Source organism: Scophthalmus maximus, chromosome 13 (assembly GCF_022379125.1).
Source record: "Scophthalmus maximus strain ysfricsl-2021 chromosome 13, ASM2237912v1, whole genome shotgun sequence".
NCBI classification, from domain to species: Eukaryota; Metazoa; Chordata; class Actinopteri; order Pleuronectiformes; family Scophthalmidae; genus Scophthalmus; species Scophthalmus maximus.
Genome location: NC_061527.1, coordinates 6,433,913 through 6,452,471, shown reverse-complemented (window position 1 = coordinate 6,452,471; position 18,559 = coordinate 6,433,913). Strand labels below are relative to the sequence as shown.

Below are 18,559 nucleotides of genomic sequence, written 5' to 3'. Positions count from 1 at the left end.
CCGAGGGCGAAAAGGAAATGAGACGGTCCTACTTCCTACTTGTTCCTACTTGTGTCACCAGCGAGTTCTGCCCTTAACACTGGTGCCTTGCGGTGAGAGCTGCAGTAAGAGAAAGTTCACCCCCGGCGGGCAATAAATCCTGGAGCAGATGGATGAGGAGCGACTCCTTGGATCCTTCGCTGCGCAGGGATGGAAGAGCGCATTGGTTGGTCACGCTTGAAGGAGCCGATGTGGCACAAACGTTGTTCAAAGGTCGCGTCCGAAAGGAAGCGGCCCCCTTTAGATTTCACCCTGCTGGTTGTGTGTTTGCTCGGGTTCATGTTACGTTACGTTTGTCATTTAATGTCTTTCACAAAAATGCTGTTTTGTAGCTGCGTGTCACATCTACTGTAAGTCTCCTCTCAGGACATTTAAACACCTTCGCCATTTCATCGGCAAAGTTTATATATATATTTTTTCGCGCGACGTGAGCTGAATTCTCCCGGAACTAAGCGGATCTCCGCCGACTTGCGTTTGATGGAAAGACGCACCGCGAGGCACATTCCCCGGATTTCGAATCAAATCACTCATTAGGCTGCGGAAATCGAATTCAACGGGCTCCGAAGAAATCTTATTAAATTAGTCTGCGTCAAATTCGAGGCGGAGCAGCCTTCGCTCTGCTCCAGCACTGACAGTGTGGCCCAGGGACGCGGCTATTTAAAACAACGCTTCCCCGGATGGTGATATTTCCTCTCCTCGTCTGCCCCTGGGCTACGGCAGGACTTCGGCTCACGTCAACCTTGATTCCTCCCCGTCACATCGCGAAAGAGAAAGCATTCGTGACGCGGGAGTGGAGTGAGTTTGACTCCGGCCTGTCAGCAAGCGGAGAGTCTGGGTGCACACACACACACACACACACACACACAGTGCTGCGTGCGTGTGCGTGTCGGTGGTGAACGAGGCCAGTCATGGCTGACAGCGTCCTTCAAGCGAGGAGAGGAGCACGGCGCTCCCGGTTTCTCTCCTCTTCGGCTGGAGAAAAATGTCACCATGCATCAGTCTGTTTGGCTACTGGCACAAGATACAGCCACACACCCACCCACCCACGCACACACACACTGACACACACACACACACACACATTTGCGCGCCAGGGAGGTAAGGAAGCTGCGAAGGAGGGAAGGCGAGAAGTATGGCATGAGGGGAGAGGGATGGCGGGAGAAGAAAGGAGGGAGGAGGAGGCCATCTGGTCCTCGGCGCTCACAACACTCACAATGACTAACTGAAGCAGTGAGAGAACTGCCTCGGAGAACTGTGGCCAGGAGTAAGTCTTGATCCCTTTCTGAAGGTCTGAGTCACATTCACAACAATAATCTTAAAGGAGCCTCAAGGTACTGATGTAACCTGGCCGTCCCCTCGGACTCGAATGCTCATCCATCTCTCTTCCTAGTCCATTTCTCAATCCAACCCCTTCTCTTCTTCCTTCCCTCTACCCTCGTGCTAATTTATTCATAACAAACTATTTCTCGCCCCTCCCCACACTGTCTTCTAATCCTCTCCGGTGCAGCTCAGACCGTGACAGTCACTACCCTGCCGTTCGCTCTGTGATTTATTTCAACTCGTCCCTCTCAAGGCCACGACCTCTTAAATACGCACCTGACAATTCTTGCTCTGGAACAGCTGCGGGGAAAAAATCAGAGAATATCGCCGTCTGTTACGTTTCACACACACACACAATAGAAATTATGGTAGCTGCATTTTTTTGGAATTCAAGAATGAGTTAATCAACATCCTCACTAGGGTTCATGTCACGTGATGTGCCGGTCAGTCCATACAGGGAATTTTGGCTAAAATTGGATTTAAAGTATGGGTGTCGCCGTCTTTCGAAAGTTACGGCCTCCGACTTTTAATCATAGCCCCTCGATAAGCTCAATTAATGTGATCTAAAATATTAATAATCAGATGTGAGTTTGACAGAGGGCTGGAATGATGTCATCAAGACGTTATTCCTACCAAAGATTTCCTATTACTACAAATCCTTTTTTTGATCTATTTAAGCTTGAGGTCTATAGTGTGTCTATAAGATGCAGAAATGAATGTATTATTCAACCCTTCTTAACGTCATTTCTTACTTCTTTGTGATGTCACTTATCATAATGATATCATGCAATCGGACATTCATTTCTGATCAATATGAACTTCAGAGCGTCTCCCTAGCTATCTTGGAAAAGGACCCTGACCTTGACCTTTGACAATCATCATTAAAGGTTGTGTTGCTGAACGTAAGACCGCAATATATTTAGAATCTAATTTCCAGAAAAACATATTTTTTTATATTTTAAGCCAGTAGAGGAGTAAAACCTAAAAAAAAATCCCAAACTGCACCACAGTGTCTGTCTGTGTCGCTCCCATACATAAAGGGAATTAGATTGCAAAAGTATTGAGACTGTTCCTTTTCTACAACTGAAGTGTTTTCAATCGTGTGTGTGTGTGTGTGTGCGTGTGTGTGTGTGTGTGTTTGTGTGTGTGCGCGTAGGTCTGCTGGTGTGTATGTGAACGTCTGTATGTATCACACTGTGTCGCAGGCTGAGTTTGGTTTATTTCAGGCGGCGGGAGACAGTGGAGGAGCCCAATCAGTCTACAGAACTATAATTATCATGTCAGTGCCTCTCTGCTTCCACGGCGCTGTGTAGGAGGGATATACCACGGCTCCAGAGTTCGTTTTCAGCCGGAGGCTGCTGGTGCATGTGCACCGTGTCAAACCGCTGTATATCTCCACACTGGACGTCTAACAGCCAGGTGGCGCTGCCTCCACCAAGTAGATGTGGCTGAGAGCGGTCTGCTCGCGTGCTCCTGTGTGAGCCTGGGACGTCCAGCGCCTTGGCGATACGGTGTACGTTATTAAGATTTTGCACTGATCCCAGTTTGGGCATCTTTAGGTTCACGGACGTCATTGGTGCTTTCCGCAAGAGGATTCGTGTGATTCATGTGTTCAGTAACTGACTCGTTTCAAAGTAATCGGACCCAACTCTGCTCATGACTGTAGGCCCCTTGTTGAGTGGGCTACTGCTGGAACATGACGTCGGTGGACGGCTGCGTTTGGCTGCTGCGCTCTGCAGTCGTTCATGTCATACAAGGCCAAAGTTAAAAGCCCATTTCAATTTCAGCGCCTGTAATTGTGAAACTGAATTTGGAAAAGTGTTCAGTTGCACTACTAGTTACCACCAAAAGTAGTGGCATGAATCAATGAATAATGTTGAATTTTTTCATTTTGTATTTTTTTTTTTAATGGAACGGGTGCATGCAGTCATACATGCACTCCGGACAGTGCATGTATGACTGCATGGAAAATTGCATCCGGACAGGACGTTTGCAGACATTTGGGTTTCGTAAAATTTCCGGAAAATGTTTGAAGCAGCTAGAAAGTACAAATACCAACCGCCCCACACCAGCCGTTTATCCCGCTGGCGCTGTTATATTTCAGTTTTTACAAAACAATAGTATTCTGGAGTTCACACTGAAGGATCCCAGTGACACAAACGCTATCAAACTCTTAAGAAGGAGTTTAGGTGGCTGGTGAACGGCTGATGGCGATCCTGTAAATTCACGATCGCAGGACCTGATGACCTCTGTGGTCACGGTTGTGGGTGATACAGAGATGACCGTCGGAGAGGACTGTGACCCCCCGAAACCTGGCTGTCGGTGGGTATGAGCGAGTGTGAGTATATGTGCCAGGTGCTCTGCGGGCATCATACTCACCATGCCCTGGGCGGCGATGAGCGCGGCCAGGGTGCTCCTCCCGGAGGTGCCGGGGGAACAGAGAGACAGACGGACCTCCTGCCCTCCCACCAGTGTCCGGTCCATCTCCGTCAGCACGGCCTCTGCCTGCTCCGCGCTCTCGTACTCCACCACACCGAACCCCCGCACAGGGCTCCCCTCGTCCTGGGCGAGCTGATGGAGAAAAAACATGGAAGGAAACATGCATTCAAAGTGTTACAATAAACATTCTTCATCATTTGCTTCCCTGACACGAGGGTGGGAGAAAAAGAAAAGCACATGAGTTTTTCATGTCACAAATCTTTACACATATTAAGGCAACTGGTATTGATCAGCAACACTCTGCTTCAGGGTGGAAGAAACTTCACTTGATGCCCATTTCATTTAAACAATGAGAATATTTCTGCCTCTGCAACATTTCTGCCTTCAAACTCTGATTTTCTGGACCTCAGTGAGATCTGCGAGTTGCCTTCCTTCCGTTTGTTTGCCGCTCCTGTTAGCTCACGGGGGAATCTCGAGAAAGGAAAGATATTCATTAAACGTGGCACAATTTTCGACTGGCCTCGTCTTCCTCTCAGCGCAACGCCACGTTTCAAGCTTCTGCAATCGGCCTTTCTTCGTGTGGCCGCTGTCTCCTCGTGGGGGAAAGCTCTCTGCTCTCGAGCCTGCTCCTCGTAGATTGTGTGGCTTGGCTTCACTCGCGGGGTAAAGTTACATCTTTGAGTGGTCGGATGCTTTGTTGTAATCTTCATTAATAATCAGATGTGAGTTATTGCAGATGGAAATCCATCTTTCACCCTCTGTTGCTTTTACATCCGACTCCCTCACTCACCATTTTCTCCTTTTTCTATTTCTTTAAAAAAAAAAACTGTCGTCGTCTCTTCTCAGCAAAAGTTCCTGGGCTTGAATGTGGAGGCCAGCTGGTGAGTTTGTGTGTGTGTGTGTGTGTGTGTGTGTGTGTGTGTGTGTGTGTGTGGAGTATTCAGGTTTTCCTCATGCACGCGTGGATTTGGGTTTCCTTCCATGATCCGAGCACATGTTGCCTCCACCTGGCCCTGCTGCACAGTACGTCCTCCTTCCCTCACCCGGCGTGCTGGGGAGGGATTCAGCACCCCTGAAACCCAAAGCTGGTGATCTGGCACCGATGGCGGATGGATGATCAGAAGAGGTGCCACATTCACGTGAGAGTGAGTGGGCCGGAATGCACCGTGTAACTATCGCGGGCGGCTACACCCACGCTCACCGCGCTATCGGTTGCTGCCAGCGGTGAAGAACAATGCTCAGGACCTTGGAGCCGCGCGAGATGAGAGAAAAGGTTATCTCCGCCGCAGGTGGATGGCCTCCGTGACAGTACGGTTGTGGAATCTTACCACTCCTTATTTCTCACAAGTTGAAAACTGCAACCAAAATGGCTTAATCTCCATTTTCTCCTTTCAGACTTCACCAGTTTTGTGCAGGAATAAAAAAAAAAAAACTAACAAACAAACACACCAGAGGCTTTTTTAATGGAGTGGACGTGTTTCCCCAGTGGATTTTGTTCCTTCAATGAGCAAAAAAGGGAGAAGCAGCTACTCATAAATCTAACGATGTAATATAAAATGCATGCTGCTTAATAGAACTCTCCTTTTCCCTCATCAAAGAAGGTAAAATGACCGGAAACACATTCATTTGTTCTCTTTTCTAATCAACCATCAGGCCAATGAACGGAGCCCGCCCCCCATACAAACAGCCTGTTTTCTATTTCTGCACCGAGTTTATTGCCCCAATCTCGGAATAGTATTTATCGCGAAAGCTGATTGGAAGAGCTTTTTTTACACACTCTGATTCAACTGCCAAAACACAATCTCCCTCAGCCGGCACGGTGAAGCGCTCCACTCAGAAGTGAGTCGCCGGTAAAGTTCGTATACGGAATTATTGACTATATTTGGTTGAGAAATTAATTTTAAGTGGGGTGAGTTCCTCTTTGGCCTTCTGCATTCAAAACCTACGAATGTTTAATTAAAATACTTATTTGTAATATTGAGCACAGCAGCCAGAGAGGCAATCGCAAAAGAAAACGGCCTAAGCCTGACCCCCCGCCCCCCCATCTGTACAGGACTGGTACCATATTGTTCATGAAATCGAAGTAATGGAAGGAATAACTTTCTCCATGAGACTCGAAGTTAATAAGTTCCAAGATATTTGGGAGAACCGGACTACGTATATTTCCCTGAAATGCCCTTCCTTTGTTTTTTAAATTTGGGTTTCATGTAACTTATCACTTATTTCATCTATTATCTCTCATATGAAGTCCCATTTCCATATTTGCACTTCAGGTGGAGAAATACCCCGTGCTCTGTTTGTGCTTTGCTGTTTAAAAGGTTAGAGAGGATTCAAAGATACGAATCTAACTTTGAACAAGAAGCTCCACACCTCGCCTCACACGTGTGTGTTTGTTTTGTGTGTGTGTGTGTGCCCGTCGGTAACTGACGTATCCGTGTTGTGGTGGAGGTGAAAGAGCTTGTCTCAGCTCCTTCTGACAAAAAGAGACACATCCTCTTGCTCTTCCTCAATTGCTTGAGGGTGTGACGACACACAAACAACACAAGTTGGTTTTTCCCGGGATCTGTGTAAAAGCGGCCGACATGGCGACAGATGGAATCCAAATAATCTCCTGGCCACGACTTAATGGCCGCGTCCAGTGAAACGTCTGGCCTTTTTACCAACATGGATAGTTGATGGAACAATGTTATCACGTTTTCTTTATGCTTACAGGTCAATAAATGGATCCCTCAGTGCCAGAGAAGTGCTGACCGGTAACATTACTTCCCAAGATTTACTCCCTCTGTCAAGAAGGTTCAGTCATATTTTTCTCAGTGTGTGAAGAGCAGCTAAATAAATGGAGGCAGGCGCATACCTCGAAGCTAATGGATGATACGAGAGCTTACGGTGGAAACGCACCACGTGACCTATCGACCATTTCAAATTCAAATACTACAAAAATAATACGCGAGGAGGAGCGCTTGATTCATCCCACCTTTCAAAAAGGACGTGTCCACCGTCCGAGACGCGTTTTGAAATGCCCCAACCACAAGATAATGTGTTTGACTTGTTAAGTATCTGGTAACACAGATCCAAGTGGACCACAGGTAGTTTGAATGGTTTCTGATCTCAGTGGAGTGCGTTTTCTGCTGAATCGAATACATCTTCATGATGGTTATGTTTTATGCAGCTGGGACTGACACAGACCACGACAAACATGATTTGAACTGTTTTCACGATCTAAAAGTATATTTCGCTTTTTTTGAGTCGGAGGACAACGAGAAAAAGATGACTCAAGAAAAGACCCCTTGAAATCTACGTGTCCTTAAAATGTCTGCAGTCAGAGGAGCCCACGGAAAAAAACGGTAGTCTAAACATGTCTTGGAAGCTCCAGCACAGATACAAACACGACGGTGCGACAGCAGGCAGCAGAGCATTATACCAGAATCGACCAGAGCATTGTGGTGCAAACAGGTGGAGAACCACCGCAGTTTGACTCCATTTCAAGGATCGACGAACCACTCGCACGCTCGCGTCATCTGAGCCCCTTATATCAGTCGAATGCTTCTTCTGGTCTACCTGTAGAGTAACGGGCCTCGGCTTCGGGGGGAGCTGCGGGGTCGTGAAGAACAGAACCCCCACCAGCACATTACAGCATCACAAGGAAAACAAGACGCGGTGGTCTTCACGGTTAATGGGAAAACAGAACCGCGGAGGTCAGCGAACTGGGGGGGAGAAATGAACTTGCAACAGCAACATATAGCAGGTTGTGTGATGATCGTATGGCGCTTAGTATTTTCGCTGCCTTCGGCCGTTTCAAGAAGTGTCCATACAAGCAACTTCACACTTGACACTGGGCGTTCTCAGGTTCTGTGCAACACACCAGCCATTGGTCGCGTCGTCGGGCAAATGCTGAAAAATAGACACATTAGTCCTAGTGAGCAGCGAAAGAGAGTGTGCTTGTCGTCCGTAAACGTTTGTGACGTTGTAGCGAACTATTGCGAACGTGTGACAGATATAAAATGTTTGGTTCTTGAAATATATCAAGCCATTGATCCAATGATCAGTCAAATATATTGAGACAAAATAAAAAGGTGATAGTACCAAGGAGTTTTTTGGTATATATATATATATATATATATATATATATATATGTATTTTAAATGAATGAATCAATTGATCTGCTATCAGATTTTCTTCAATTCCCCCCCGGTTAGTCGTCAGTTTCACCTTTAAACTACGAAATATGTGCGCCAACCATAAACACTGACACTAAGTTTCAGAGAGTTCCGTGATTGCAATTGAACTTTGAAAGAATTACCATATAATCACTCATATATGAGACTATAATCACATCAGATGTTGATTTTTTTTCTCCCTTCTCCTGTGAAAACTGAGCAGATTACAAATCAGTGGGAAAAATGCATTTGCACTTTCTCAGCCTGAGAGCTGATGCCTGTTACCATCAGCGTTCAATCAAGTGGCCCCTCCACTTCCCCTCCTCTCATGCGTCTGCCGTTCCCTCCGGTATGAACGGGGGATGGATGGAGAAAGCGAGCGAGGAAAATGGATGTATGGTGTGGAGGAGTAGGTCGATAGGCTATTATCATCAGCATACATTAAGCAAGCCGTATGGAAATGACCTGAACCACTCTACCGCTGATGGACGGATGGATGGATAGAGAGAAAAACAGAGGAGGGAGGAGGAGAGAAGAAGAAAAACATTGGTGATTCATTAAGTGACTGACGAGTGGAGCGGCGGACCGAGGATATGAGCCGGAACAGACAGGAGGGAAAACAAATAAAAACTTGCCGATCATTATTTTTCTGAGCGCGCGCAACAAATACGACTGGTGTGACAAGTGGGTAAACTGCGAAACATATATTATGTATCAAATTAGATTGAAGTCATCATCAACTCTGTGTCTGTGTACAAAGCGTGAGTAATGATGCGACGCCCGACTGAGCCTCTCTCTCTGTACTTTGTATTTTTGCTCCTACTGCATCTCACACGCATAAAATATTCAATCATTATTCAGATCTGCACAAACAATTATGTAGATTTAGGGTAGGCCTGTGTGTACTGTAAATGACCCTTTTATATGGCGGCTGTTTGGGTTTGTTTGTGTTCACATGCATATCCCTCAGTTTGCGGCAACTGTAAAAAAAAAAAAAAAAAAAAGGAGCACATTCAGAGAGTGATGGACAAAGAAAAAAAATGGTTTAAACCTTTTTTGTTGTTGATTTTTTTGTCTTGAACTTCAACCAACATTAGGTTTGAAATGTTAAAGGCTGGATATATACATATTTCTAATGGATTCAAGCATTTCTAATGCTTCTTTACGATGAAAAACTTTAATTGGGAGCTTTCCAAAGTCGGGTATACTTTCTCTTCTCAGTGCAGAGAGTAGGAAATATAATAAATAAGACAGTAACTGCGAGTCCAGCCAGATGCCCAGACGAGACACCAAAACCTTGACTGACGTTTAAACTTGAGTTTTATTGTACTGACTATGAAATTACATGGTAATTCTGATTGAGAATTCTGCAAATTGAGGTAATTTTAACCGGAACAAAAATTAATTTCACCGACAAACAGCGGGGGTCCAAAAGTCTGGGGACCACTTGAATGTGCACTTAAATGTTACAAACTACATTTATCATGTTCAACTATATGTGTGCGCCACATTGATTTGAGCTGAAACAACTAGTTGATTAGGGTGTGCACGTGTGTGTGTGTGTGTGTGTGTGTGTGTGTGTGGGTGTGTGTGTGTGTGTAAAGTGCAGAAAGCAAAGATGCTAAGCTAGCTATCAGTGTGTCTGACGGGAGCGTGCCTATGTTCCCACAGTTCTATGATTTTTTAGAACTGTGGGAACATTCTAAGGCCCTATGTTCCCACATTTCCTTTTTCATAAATTTGTATAAGATCTTATCCCCCTTTCTCCCAATTTGGTAGCCAATTACACCCAACCTATTATCCAGTAGCCCTAACCCTAACCCTAATTTTGAAAATGTCCTAGAAATGTGGGACCATTGGGCTGTGGGACCATTGGGCTGACCCCTGCCTGACAGCTGTTGACCTCAAAGTCATGGTGTCCAGCCAAGGGATGCTGACTGAGTCAGTGGCAAGGCCAAGACTCGGAGGAGCACACCCCTCTCAGTTTGTGTGTGTGTGTGTGTGTGTGTGTGAGAGAGAAATGGCCACATCAGTTGTCTGAACCAAGTGATGAGGTCACGACTGCCCTGTCATAGCTGTCTGTGAAGAAAGGTACGCGAACTATCACAGTGACTTTAACTTAACAGATCCTTATGAAGAAAGCTGTGTGTGTGTGAGTGTGTGTGTGTGTGTGTTAGTGTGTGTGTGTGTGTGTGTGTGCATGGTAACCTGGTGGGGTGCAAGTGTGTATTATTAAAAAACGTTCAAAAAGTGGATGGATCTACGTAGATAAAAGAATAAGAAATCATTCATCTAAAAAATTCTTCGTCCTCCTATAATCACATGTATCCAGGATCTGGCTTCACCAGATGTTGAGAAAAATTGAACCGTGTTGTCACTGACTGGACATGGCTGCGTTTTTGGTATATTTTTTTTTACAAATATTTCTTGGAATGAATTCAAAGTTTTAGGCCGGGTGTAAAAAAAAGCAGCCAACATCAAAGATGCAATCACCTATCTCCATTAACTATGAAAGTACAGTAAGAACTACAGTAGTTGCAACAGCAGAATTAACATTTCAGAACTAGTTCATCTTGTATCTTCCATTTAAGTAGATTTAGCTTGTGGCCAAATAACAGCTAGCGTACAATATATCACGTGAAAGCTTCAAAAAGAGGAGTTTTGTTCTTTGTACTGGCAACTCCATGTGGTGGAATCATTCTTAATGTGCATCGTTGTTTTAAAGTACATTATCATACAACATTACCAGATATATTGTGCATTACTAGAAATGAAAGGCCCTTGACCAGATTTTTTAAAATTCTTTGACCACAATCTGCTGCTTTGCAAAAGGTAACATCTGTTTGTGACAAACAGAAAAAATAAGAGCACAAATACAAATGTCAATGTGCTTATATATGACAGCCTTATAGAGAAAAGAGAGTAGCTGTCAATACTCAGTCGGTCACTTTCCTGTGTGGATGGTCTTCGCCTGTTCTCCATTTCCACCCCTGTGTTCCTCTCCAGCTCTTTTAATCCATCTGCACCTCCATCTTTGCACAGACAGTGGTACTTTACTGACAGCGTTTGTTTAGTGTAAAAGTGAGTCTTTGGCTTGTCCTCAGTCGTCATTATTACATTTGCACTTTGCAAATATGCCAACAATCTTCTAACTGTGATTGACGTCCAACGCCTCTTCACCATTTCACCTCAGCTCTCAATCCCCCCCCCCCCTCCATCCATCCCTCAATTAGGCCCGACGCCGTTAGCCCTTTCCTTCCTCCCTCCCTCCATCCTCTCTCTCTCTAATAGGTCTGGCATTCTCAGCTCCCTCCTCCCTTCTTACCATCCCTCCTCACTGTTTCCATCCTGCTGTTCCTTCCTCTTAATTCGGTTGACATTCTTTACCCTCTCCTCCCGCCATCTCCCCCGGCTGACTCAGGCTAAAGTGCCGCGTGGAGGGGCCCCTTACGTGGGCAGCAGAATTACAGCGCTCTCAAGGCCGAGGCCACAGGTTACGTGCACTCTGAACAGAGGGAAAATTGACAAGAGGGGCCGAGTTTTACCTGTGTGCAAGACGGAGGACGAAGGTTTATGTAAGAGGGGCTGCAAGACATCAAGTAACAATCTGTGACAACTTATTACAAACAAATATTTCTTCCATGAGCAATACACCTTCTAAGGAAGGAAGGTCTGAATAGAAGCTGACGCTGGCGCCCAGAATTTGAAAGATGAAAGAAAATTAAGAGATACAAAGGGGAAGATTATGTAACGAAAAGTCTTGCATGTCCCTAGACCAAGGACGAGGCAAAGACATTGTCAATATCTTAAACAACGAGGCCACCCAACTATATTGATCATAATTACAATACGTTATTATTCTTTGCTAACATATTATTGTGATGATGAAAAGCATTGAAACAGACACGCTGTAAGCATAACCTCTCTATAGTATCACACCTGACTGATATTTGATTTGATCTTTTTTTGTTTGTTTTGTTGAAAAAAAAAATGTTCCCTTAAAATTTGGATGTGACCAAGAAATGTTAATGTACTGAGTCAGAAGTTTGCCGTTTGAAAATGACGCTGTGCTCTCTGGTGATAACCTTGATACATACATGTATGTAGGAAGCTGGCTGGTGTAGTATCACACTGGGTACGTTTTATTAGCCATGCTGGTTTACAGCTCCGTGGAAACCAATGCTGGTCTATCAGAGCAGCACTTTGGTCCAGACTGAAATCTCAAACTACCTCTGGATGGACTGCCATGGAATTTGGTCGAGGCAAGCGGACGTGGTTAAAATGGCTTTGCCCCGCACAGATTATAGCTGCAACAGTTAATCCATTAATCGATTAGTAATCGACTACTAAATTAATCAGCAACTATTTTGATAATCGGTTAAGTAATTACTATAAAAAGAAACAACTAAATTCTCTGATTTCAGCTTCTTAAATGTCAATATTTTCTGGTTTCTTTGCTCCTCTGTGACAGTACACTTTATATCTTTGGTGTGCGGGACAAAACAAAACATCATATTGGGGTTTGGGGAAACACGATCGTCATTTTTCACCCTTTCACCACAACTAATCGAGAAAATAATCGACAGATTAATCGATAATGAAAATAATCGCTAGTTGCAGCCCTACAACTAATACATCTAATAAAAGATGCTTTAAGTATTCCAGGAAGTACACGGCGAGGTGCAGTGATAGAGATACACGTTCAGTAGCACATACTGTACTGTACAGAAAGAAAAAAACAAACACTGAACCATAGGTCAAAGCCCGCTGGCTCTGCAACAGTGAAGCAACATGAGCTAAACACCCACAAAGCATCATGGGAACCAGGGTGATGGGGGTGTATTGATTACCATGAAGGCGTGGGGCAGAGAGGTGGAGCTAAAAGTGGAAATGAAACACAGTGAGCCTGGTGTAAATGGGCATGTGAGGGTGGAATGGATGTAACGGAGCAGGGTGGTACCACAGTACAAACACAGCTGAGCTGAGTGGGAGGGAAGAGAGATGAAGGGCGGGGCCTGGTGTCGCAGCGGCCACACCTCACCATGGAAACAGTTGCTAAGTGACGCTGGCTGCCAGGTTGGCCAATGGGGGACGGTGACCCCCTGAATTTTATAGCAGCACCTCTCACCCGGTGGCGTTGAGCTGACAGGGTGTGGAGGCGAGAGTCACGCTGAGCTGAAGCGCAGAACTAGAACAGTTATGAGTTAATCGATTAATAATCGACTACTTAATTAATCGGCAACTATTTTCACAATCGATTATTCGCTTCAGGTATTTTTTTGGAAGAAAAAGAAAAAGGAAAAATGACTTAACTTAACTTAAATGTGAATATGATCTGGTTTCTTTGCTCCTCTGTGACAGTAAACGGAATATCTTTGGTGTGTGGGACAAAACAAAACATGTTCTCGGGCTTTTGGGAAGCAGGATCAACATTTCCACTATTTTATGACGTTTTATGGACCAAGCGACTAATCGATTAATCGAGAAAATAATCGACAGATTAATCGACAGTGAAAACAATCTTTGGTTGCAGCCCTACGCAGATCATTTAGTGGATTTAATCGACGAGTAATATTTAGGGTTTGGTATCGTTGTTGTTTTTTCCCCATAGCGGGGATACTTTGAATTTAAAGACGGGACAGATACTTTTTTCTTTAAAAAAAGGTAAAAATGCTCGTCCCAGTTCGTAAACGCCACACCTGTGAGCAGGGCAGCAATTACAGTGAATAGCTCAGGCGTCCGGAGGTGTTCAATGTACCACACCTTCTTGCCAAAGGGTAAGAATGACCAACGTTCAAAGAGCTGACAGATCTGTATGTCTGCACACCTCGTATCTCACAGAGAGAGAGAGAGACAGTAAACTCACCTGGCAGAAGACGGGCTTGTAGGTCTCAGAGAAGAGCTGGGTCAGTTCCTCGGAGTCACAGAGGTCCAGCGGCAGTCGGTCCACACACAGACACTTGGAGTGCAGGTTCTCCTCCTGGCTCAGCTGGTTGACGTCCATCCACTGCACCATCAGCGAGCGATCGTCCTGCACAGTTGAGTCGCGTGATACACAGTCAGTTATTTAGGATTCTGAACCGGCTCAGCCCCGGAGCTGTACTTTTTCCTTCTTGTATTTCCACCGCGATTTTATATCATATATTCTGGCGATAAACGGACACCGAAACTCACATTGCAGACACCACGATAGCCCTGATTATCTGCTCTCCCTCGTATCGTGAGTTTCATCAGCCACGATGATGATTACAAGTTTCATCCAAGTTTCGTGGAAGTCTCAGTTAAGCTGGAGCTAAATTAAATAAAACAACTTGTGTGCGGTCAAGGGGTTTTCAGTTGATTACAGTTTAAATACAAGCTACAAGTTTCTTTTCATTGGCACTGTATGTATGTGATGGGATGGTTCCTGGAGGCTGTGCAAACAAAAAAGTATCTTTCAAACTCATCAAAAAGTAAAGAGATATTTTTTATTTTTCCAGCAAATTTCTGTCTTATAGATAAATGTGAATAATCAGTCATGACGAGATCATTTCAACGACAAGTCATGAACGTACCAGTGGTCGGCCCAGCAGCTCAGAGCGGGCCCGCGACGCAGAGTCCTTCTTCATGTACTCGACAAACCCGTATCCTTTGGAGTGGCCCGTCAGCTCGCTGTACACCAGGAAGGAGCGCTCGATGTTCCCGTAGGCGCGCACCAGCTCCTCCAGCTGCTGGGCGGTGAAGGTGTGGGGCAGGTTGGTGAGGCAGAGCAGGGAGTCGGTGGGCTGCAGGGTGACGTTGATCAGGCGCCCGCGGACAGTGCTGTGATGGAGGGAGCGGATGGCATCCTGAGCCTGGTCCCCGTTCAGCAAAGTCACAAAGGCTGGAGGAGGGGACATTATGGAGACGGCGACAAAGGGGGAAAGAGACGGACGAGGACGAGGACGAGGACGGACACGAAGAAAGAGTCGCACAGACATAGATGGACAGGGTGACGTGGGGGCAGAGGACTCACACAAACACACATTTAAAGCAGACATTCAAAAAGGGGCGGGAAGCAAAGTGGGTGGGAAAATGCAGAATGGAGTCTCACGGTCCAAGGACATGCACAGAACGAGTCACGTGAAAAGCAAAAGAAAGTGAATGACGAGCGGAAAAGGCGGTGAAGTGAGGAAAAAAAAAGTGAGGGATAAAAGAAGACAATTTGGGTACAAACAGCCAAAACCACACACAGACAGTCATAAAGACAGAGACAGACGGATACACAGAGAGAAATACAACACATTAGCTAGAAAGCCAATAGGGAGCCAGTATGTGGGGGAATCCACTGTGACACACACACACACACACACACACGCAACCTATCTCATTTAACAACAACCTGACCATGCCACATATTATATTTATATATGAAGAAATACATATACTTGTTAATGTCAGAGAGTTTTTTCCTTCTATTCACTGACAGTGAGTCGGATGTTTTATTTTTTTATTTCCAGGAGATGAGAAAGTGGAAACATCCACTGTGTTCAAAAGAACAGCCCTTTACTCACCTGTGTAAGTCAACTGAGAAGGTTTTTATTTTTTGATTTGTCATTGGCTAGACAGCCATGGAAGAATACATGGGCTGCAATGAGCTGGTGATAAAAGCTGAATGTGTTGTTAAAGACTGAACGTCATGAGAACAGACATTTCACTTCAATTCGCTGGATAACAATAAATAATGTTCAGAACGCTGAGGAGGCCGAAGTGAGAGAGAAAGTCTTCCGTGTAGCTCTTGCGCTAATACATCAATAGGCATTGCTGAGAAAGACCCTGCATTCAGTTTCAACAAAACAATACAAATACTACAGCGACTTCTGGCAGCGTCAGAAGACAAACAGACTTCATTTGAGATGCAAACCTCCAACAACGCCGCTGCAACAACAACGCACGGGCTGTGATCAAAAGCGAAGCGAACAAGCAAAAGAAATAGAAAATGCTATTTGATGCCCAGAGACGACCCCTGAGGTCCAGCATATCCACGGCGATGTGGTTAAAAATGCTTTGTGACGAGCAGCGTGAGAGGAGAGTGAATCGCTGATTCATAGTACAGTGAAATGGCCCAATGTGTAACAACAATTGCATGTACTGGTATCGGTTTATGTCGGCTGATGAATGTCAAGAAATTTAAGTGCAGATTGTTTGTCCGTAGACTAGTGAGAAATGTATTTTTCAGATGTAAAATATCAGGCCAAGTACATTTACAGGTCACAATTGGTAAAAAAAAAAAAAAAAACGTATTCAAGGGAATTCCATACTATATATAATTCTAAATATTTGCGTAATGAGTTGTGTAAAGAAAATGAACACCAGCCAGTGTATTATAACAAGTTGCTGTTGGTTTACCCGAGAACGTCGATGCTGTTATCCGCATGAAAGATCCTGTATTGATCTTGTCATTCTTGAAACTGTGTTCTACCACTGTCCACTCCCGCGAAGTTTCAAAGTGGCAACTATTGAGGAGAAACCACTGAGCCTGCGGCGAAGAGTACAGAGCGGTAGTACTGTAAACACTTCAGCGTGTACATGGCCTATTTCGTTGCCTGCAGGGCTGTCGATACAGTCAAGATTATATGTCAGCGTATTTGATTTAAATACCTTAGAACTAAACCTGGACAGGCAGCGTTCAGTTATTATGCTCCAGCTCCACATATCTGGAACAAACTCCCAGAAAACTGCAGGTATAGTTCTTTTCATACTCTCCTGTTTGACGCTGCCTTTCAGAAAATAAGGAAATTATGAATTGTTTGTACTGCACTTTTAGCTTTTATTCCCCGTCTTATTCTACTTCATCATGTTTGTCTTTTCTCTTTTTATCGACTGTATTTTAATGTCTTTCCATGTGTTTCTTCCCAATGCTTTTGATGTTTAGCACTTTGAATTGCCTTGTTGCTGAAATGTGCTATTAAAACAAACATTCCAATATGAGGAGCAGGGTTTTACGAAAGATATTTATACATCATCATCATTCGAGGGAAAGGAAGAGGCAGTGTGGCTTTTTCTACACGCTGTACACACTGGTGTCCTGATTATGGCCGTTGTAAGTATCATGTTTGTGTGTCTCCAAATTGGTGCTAGATGTCGGAGTGAAAGTAGAACCTGAAAACTGGCAGTGTGAAGGACAAGCGGAGTATCATTGGTAGCTCTTGTTTGCCATTAGTCGTGAGGAATTTAGAGGAGCAAAAATCCGGCAGCAATAGTGTTTAGGTGTAGCAGTGTGCAAAAAGACCTTTCATCTTAATACGCTGAGAAAATAACTATTCCGTACAGAGATATAGGTTAGCGTATCTTACATTTCACATCCAAATGCGAAAGAATAATGAAAGCAGACTTTTACTTTTTTTCACAATGAGGAGGAAAATTAAGTCATTTTGCCAACTTCAAAATGACACATTGTGGATAGAAAATGTTATGTACACACAGCTGGAATGTTCTGTTTTGGGATTGACTTCTACCAGGGGACTAAAGCCCCCCCCGGGTATCTGGAGCCATAATACGCCTTCATCAGTGTGAAAAATCAAGCAGGTATGCAAATTTGCTTTCTTCTACACAGGAAGTGGGTGCAATTTGAGTATTTTTGGAGCTATTCCAGACTGAGCTCCACACAACAGGTCTTTTTTTTTTTCAGCCTACACGCCTCAATCTGCATTATTTGCATGAACACAGGTGTATTATGTGATCTGTGTCAACGTGTACATATTCTGTGGTCAGGTACGGAGAGACGACCCCTAGAAACAGCGAGATGATGATTCATACACTCGGGAAGTTCCACGTCTGATACCGAGGGCACAACAAATATTCTGGCCCCCCCGAAAAAGAAACACTGAACGCAAAGGCACAGCCCAAACCAAAGATGCAAATCCTCCCATCTGAGGAGCTGGAGACAAAGAATTTGAGGCTTCTGTCCTTAATAACTGACTTCAGCGATTAACCAAGACTGCTGTTGTTAATTTTCATAAATTTAGGGTTAGGGTTTTAAGTAACTACAGACAATCTGGTCACAATGGTTGGAACCATATGTACTTTCCCTCTATACGCACCTGCAGGCCCGTCAACCATCAAACAAGGGTTCAACTGTGAAAGATGCAAAGCAGAGGGGAGACCCTGAGGGGAACTGAAAACATCCGTGACAACCCCACATGACCCGCTCACGAACATCACGTCTTATCTTACAGCAAAGCTGCAGAAGGTATTTACATACCAGCCATGCAAAGCCACGTGGACAGACAGAAATAATACAACACAAATCACAGTTTAAAAAAAACTGTATCCTCTGTGTGTGCAGACCAGGTAGGCGCTGGAGTGTTGGATGGAAGTCTTTCTGTTTGCACGGGGAACACGACTGTAGGCAGATATCTGAGGCGAGGTCAGGATCGAGCGCTAACACAGAACCAATCCCCACCTCTCTGTATCTTCATCCGTAGATGTATTCCCCCCGGTGCTTCTGCATCTCTATTGATCTCTTTTTGTATCGTCTTTTTTCGTGCCTCATCCTTCCACCTGACAACTCACTACTCTCCCGCTTTCTCCTTTTCCAAAGGGCCTCGGTCTGTCTTCAGATGCCGCCTCCACCCAAATCTATT

General features: G+C 44.7%; 1 protein-coding gene across 2 annotated transcripts in view; it reads right to left on the bottom strand.

Moving 5' to 3' along the window:
- raver2 (ribonucleoprotein, PTB-binding 2) overlaps nt 1-18,559 on the bottom strand; it is a 61,810-nt gene that overhangs the window by 14,217 nt on the left and 29,034 nt on the right. The window contains exons 3-6 of one of the 2 annotated variants that reach the window (XM_047336717.1): nt 14,510-14,817; nt 13,822-13,986; nt 3,739-3,930; nt 1,636-1,659 (exon numbers count right to left, since the gene is read on the bottom strand). In XM_047336717.1, coding sequence (XP_047192673.1) covers nt 1,636-1,659; nt 3,739-3,930; nt 13,822-13,986; nt 14,510-14,817 — 689 coding nt within the window. The remainder of the gene's footprint in view (nt 1-1,635; nt 1,660-3,738; nt 3,931-13,821; nt 13,987-14,509; nt 14,818-18,559) is intronic. The other variant, XM_035648483.2, reaches the window with a different exon arrangement.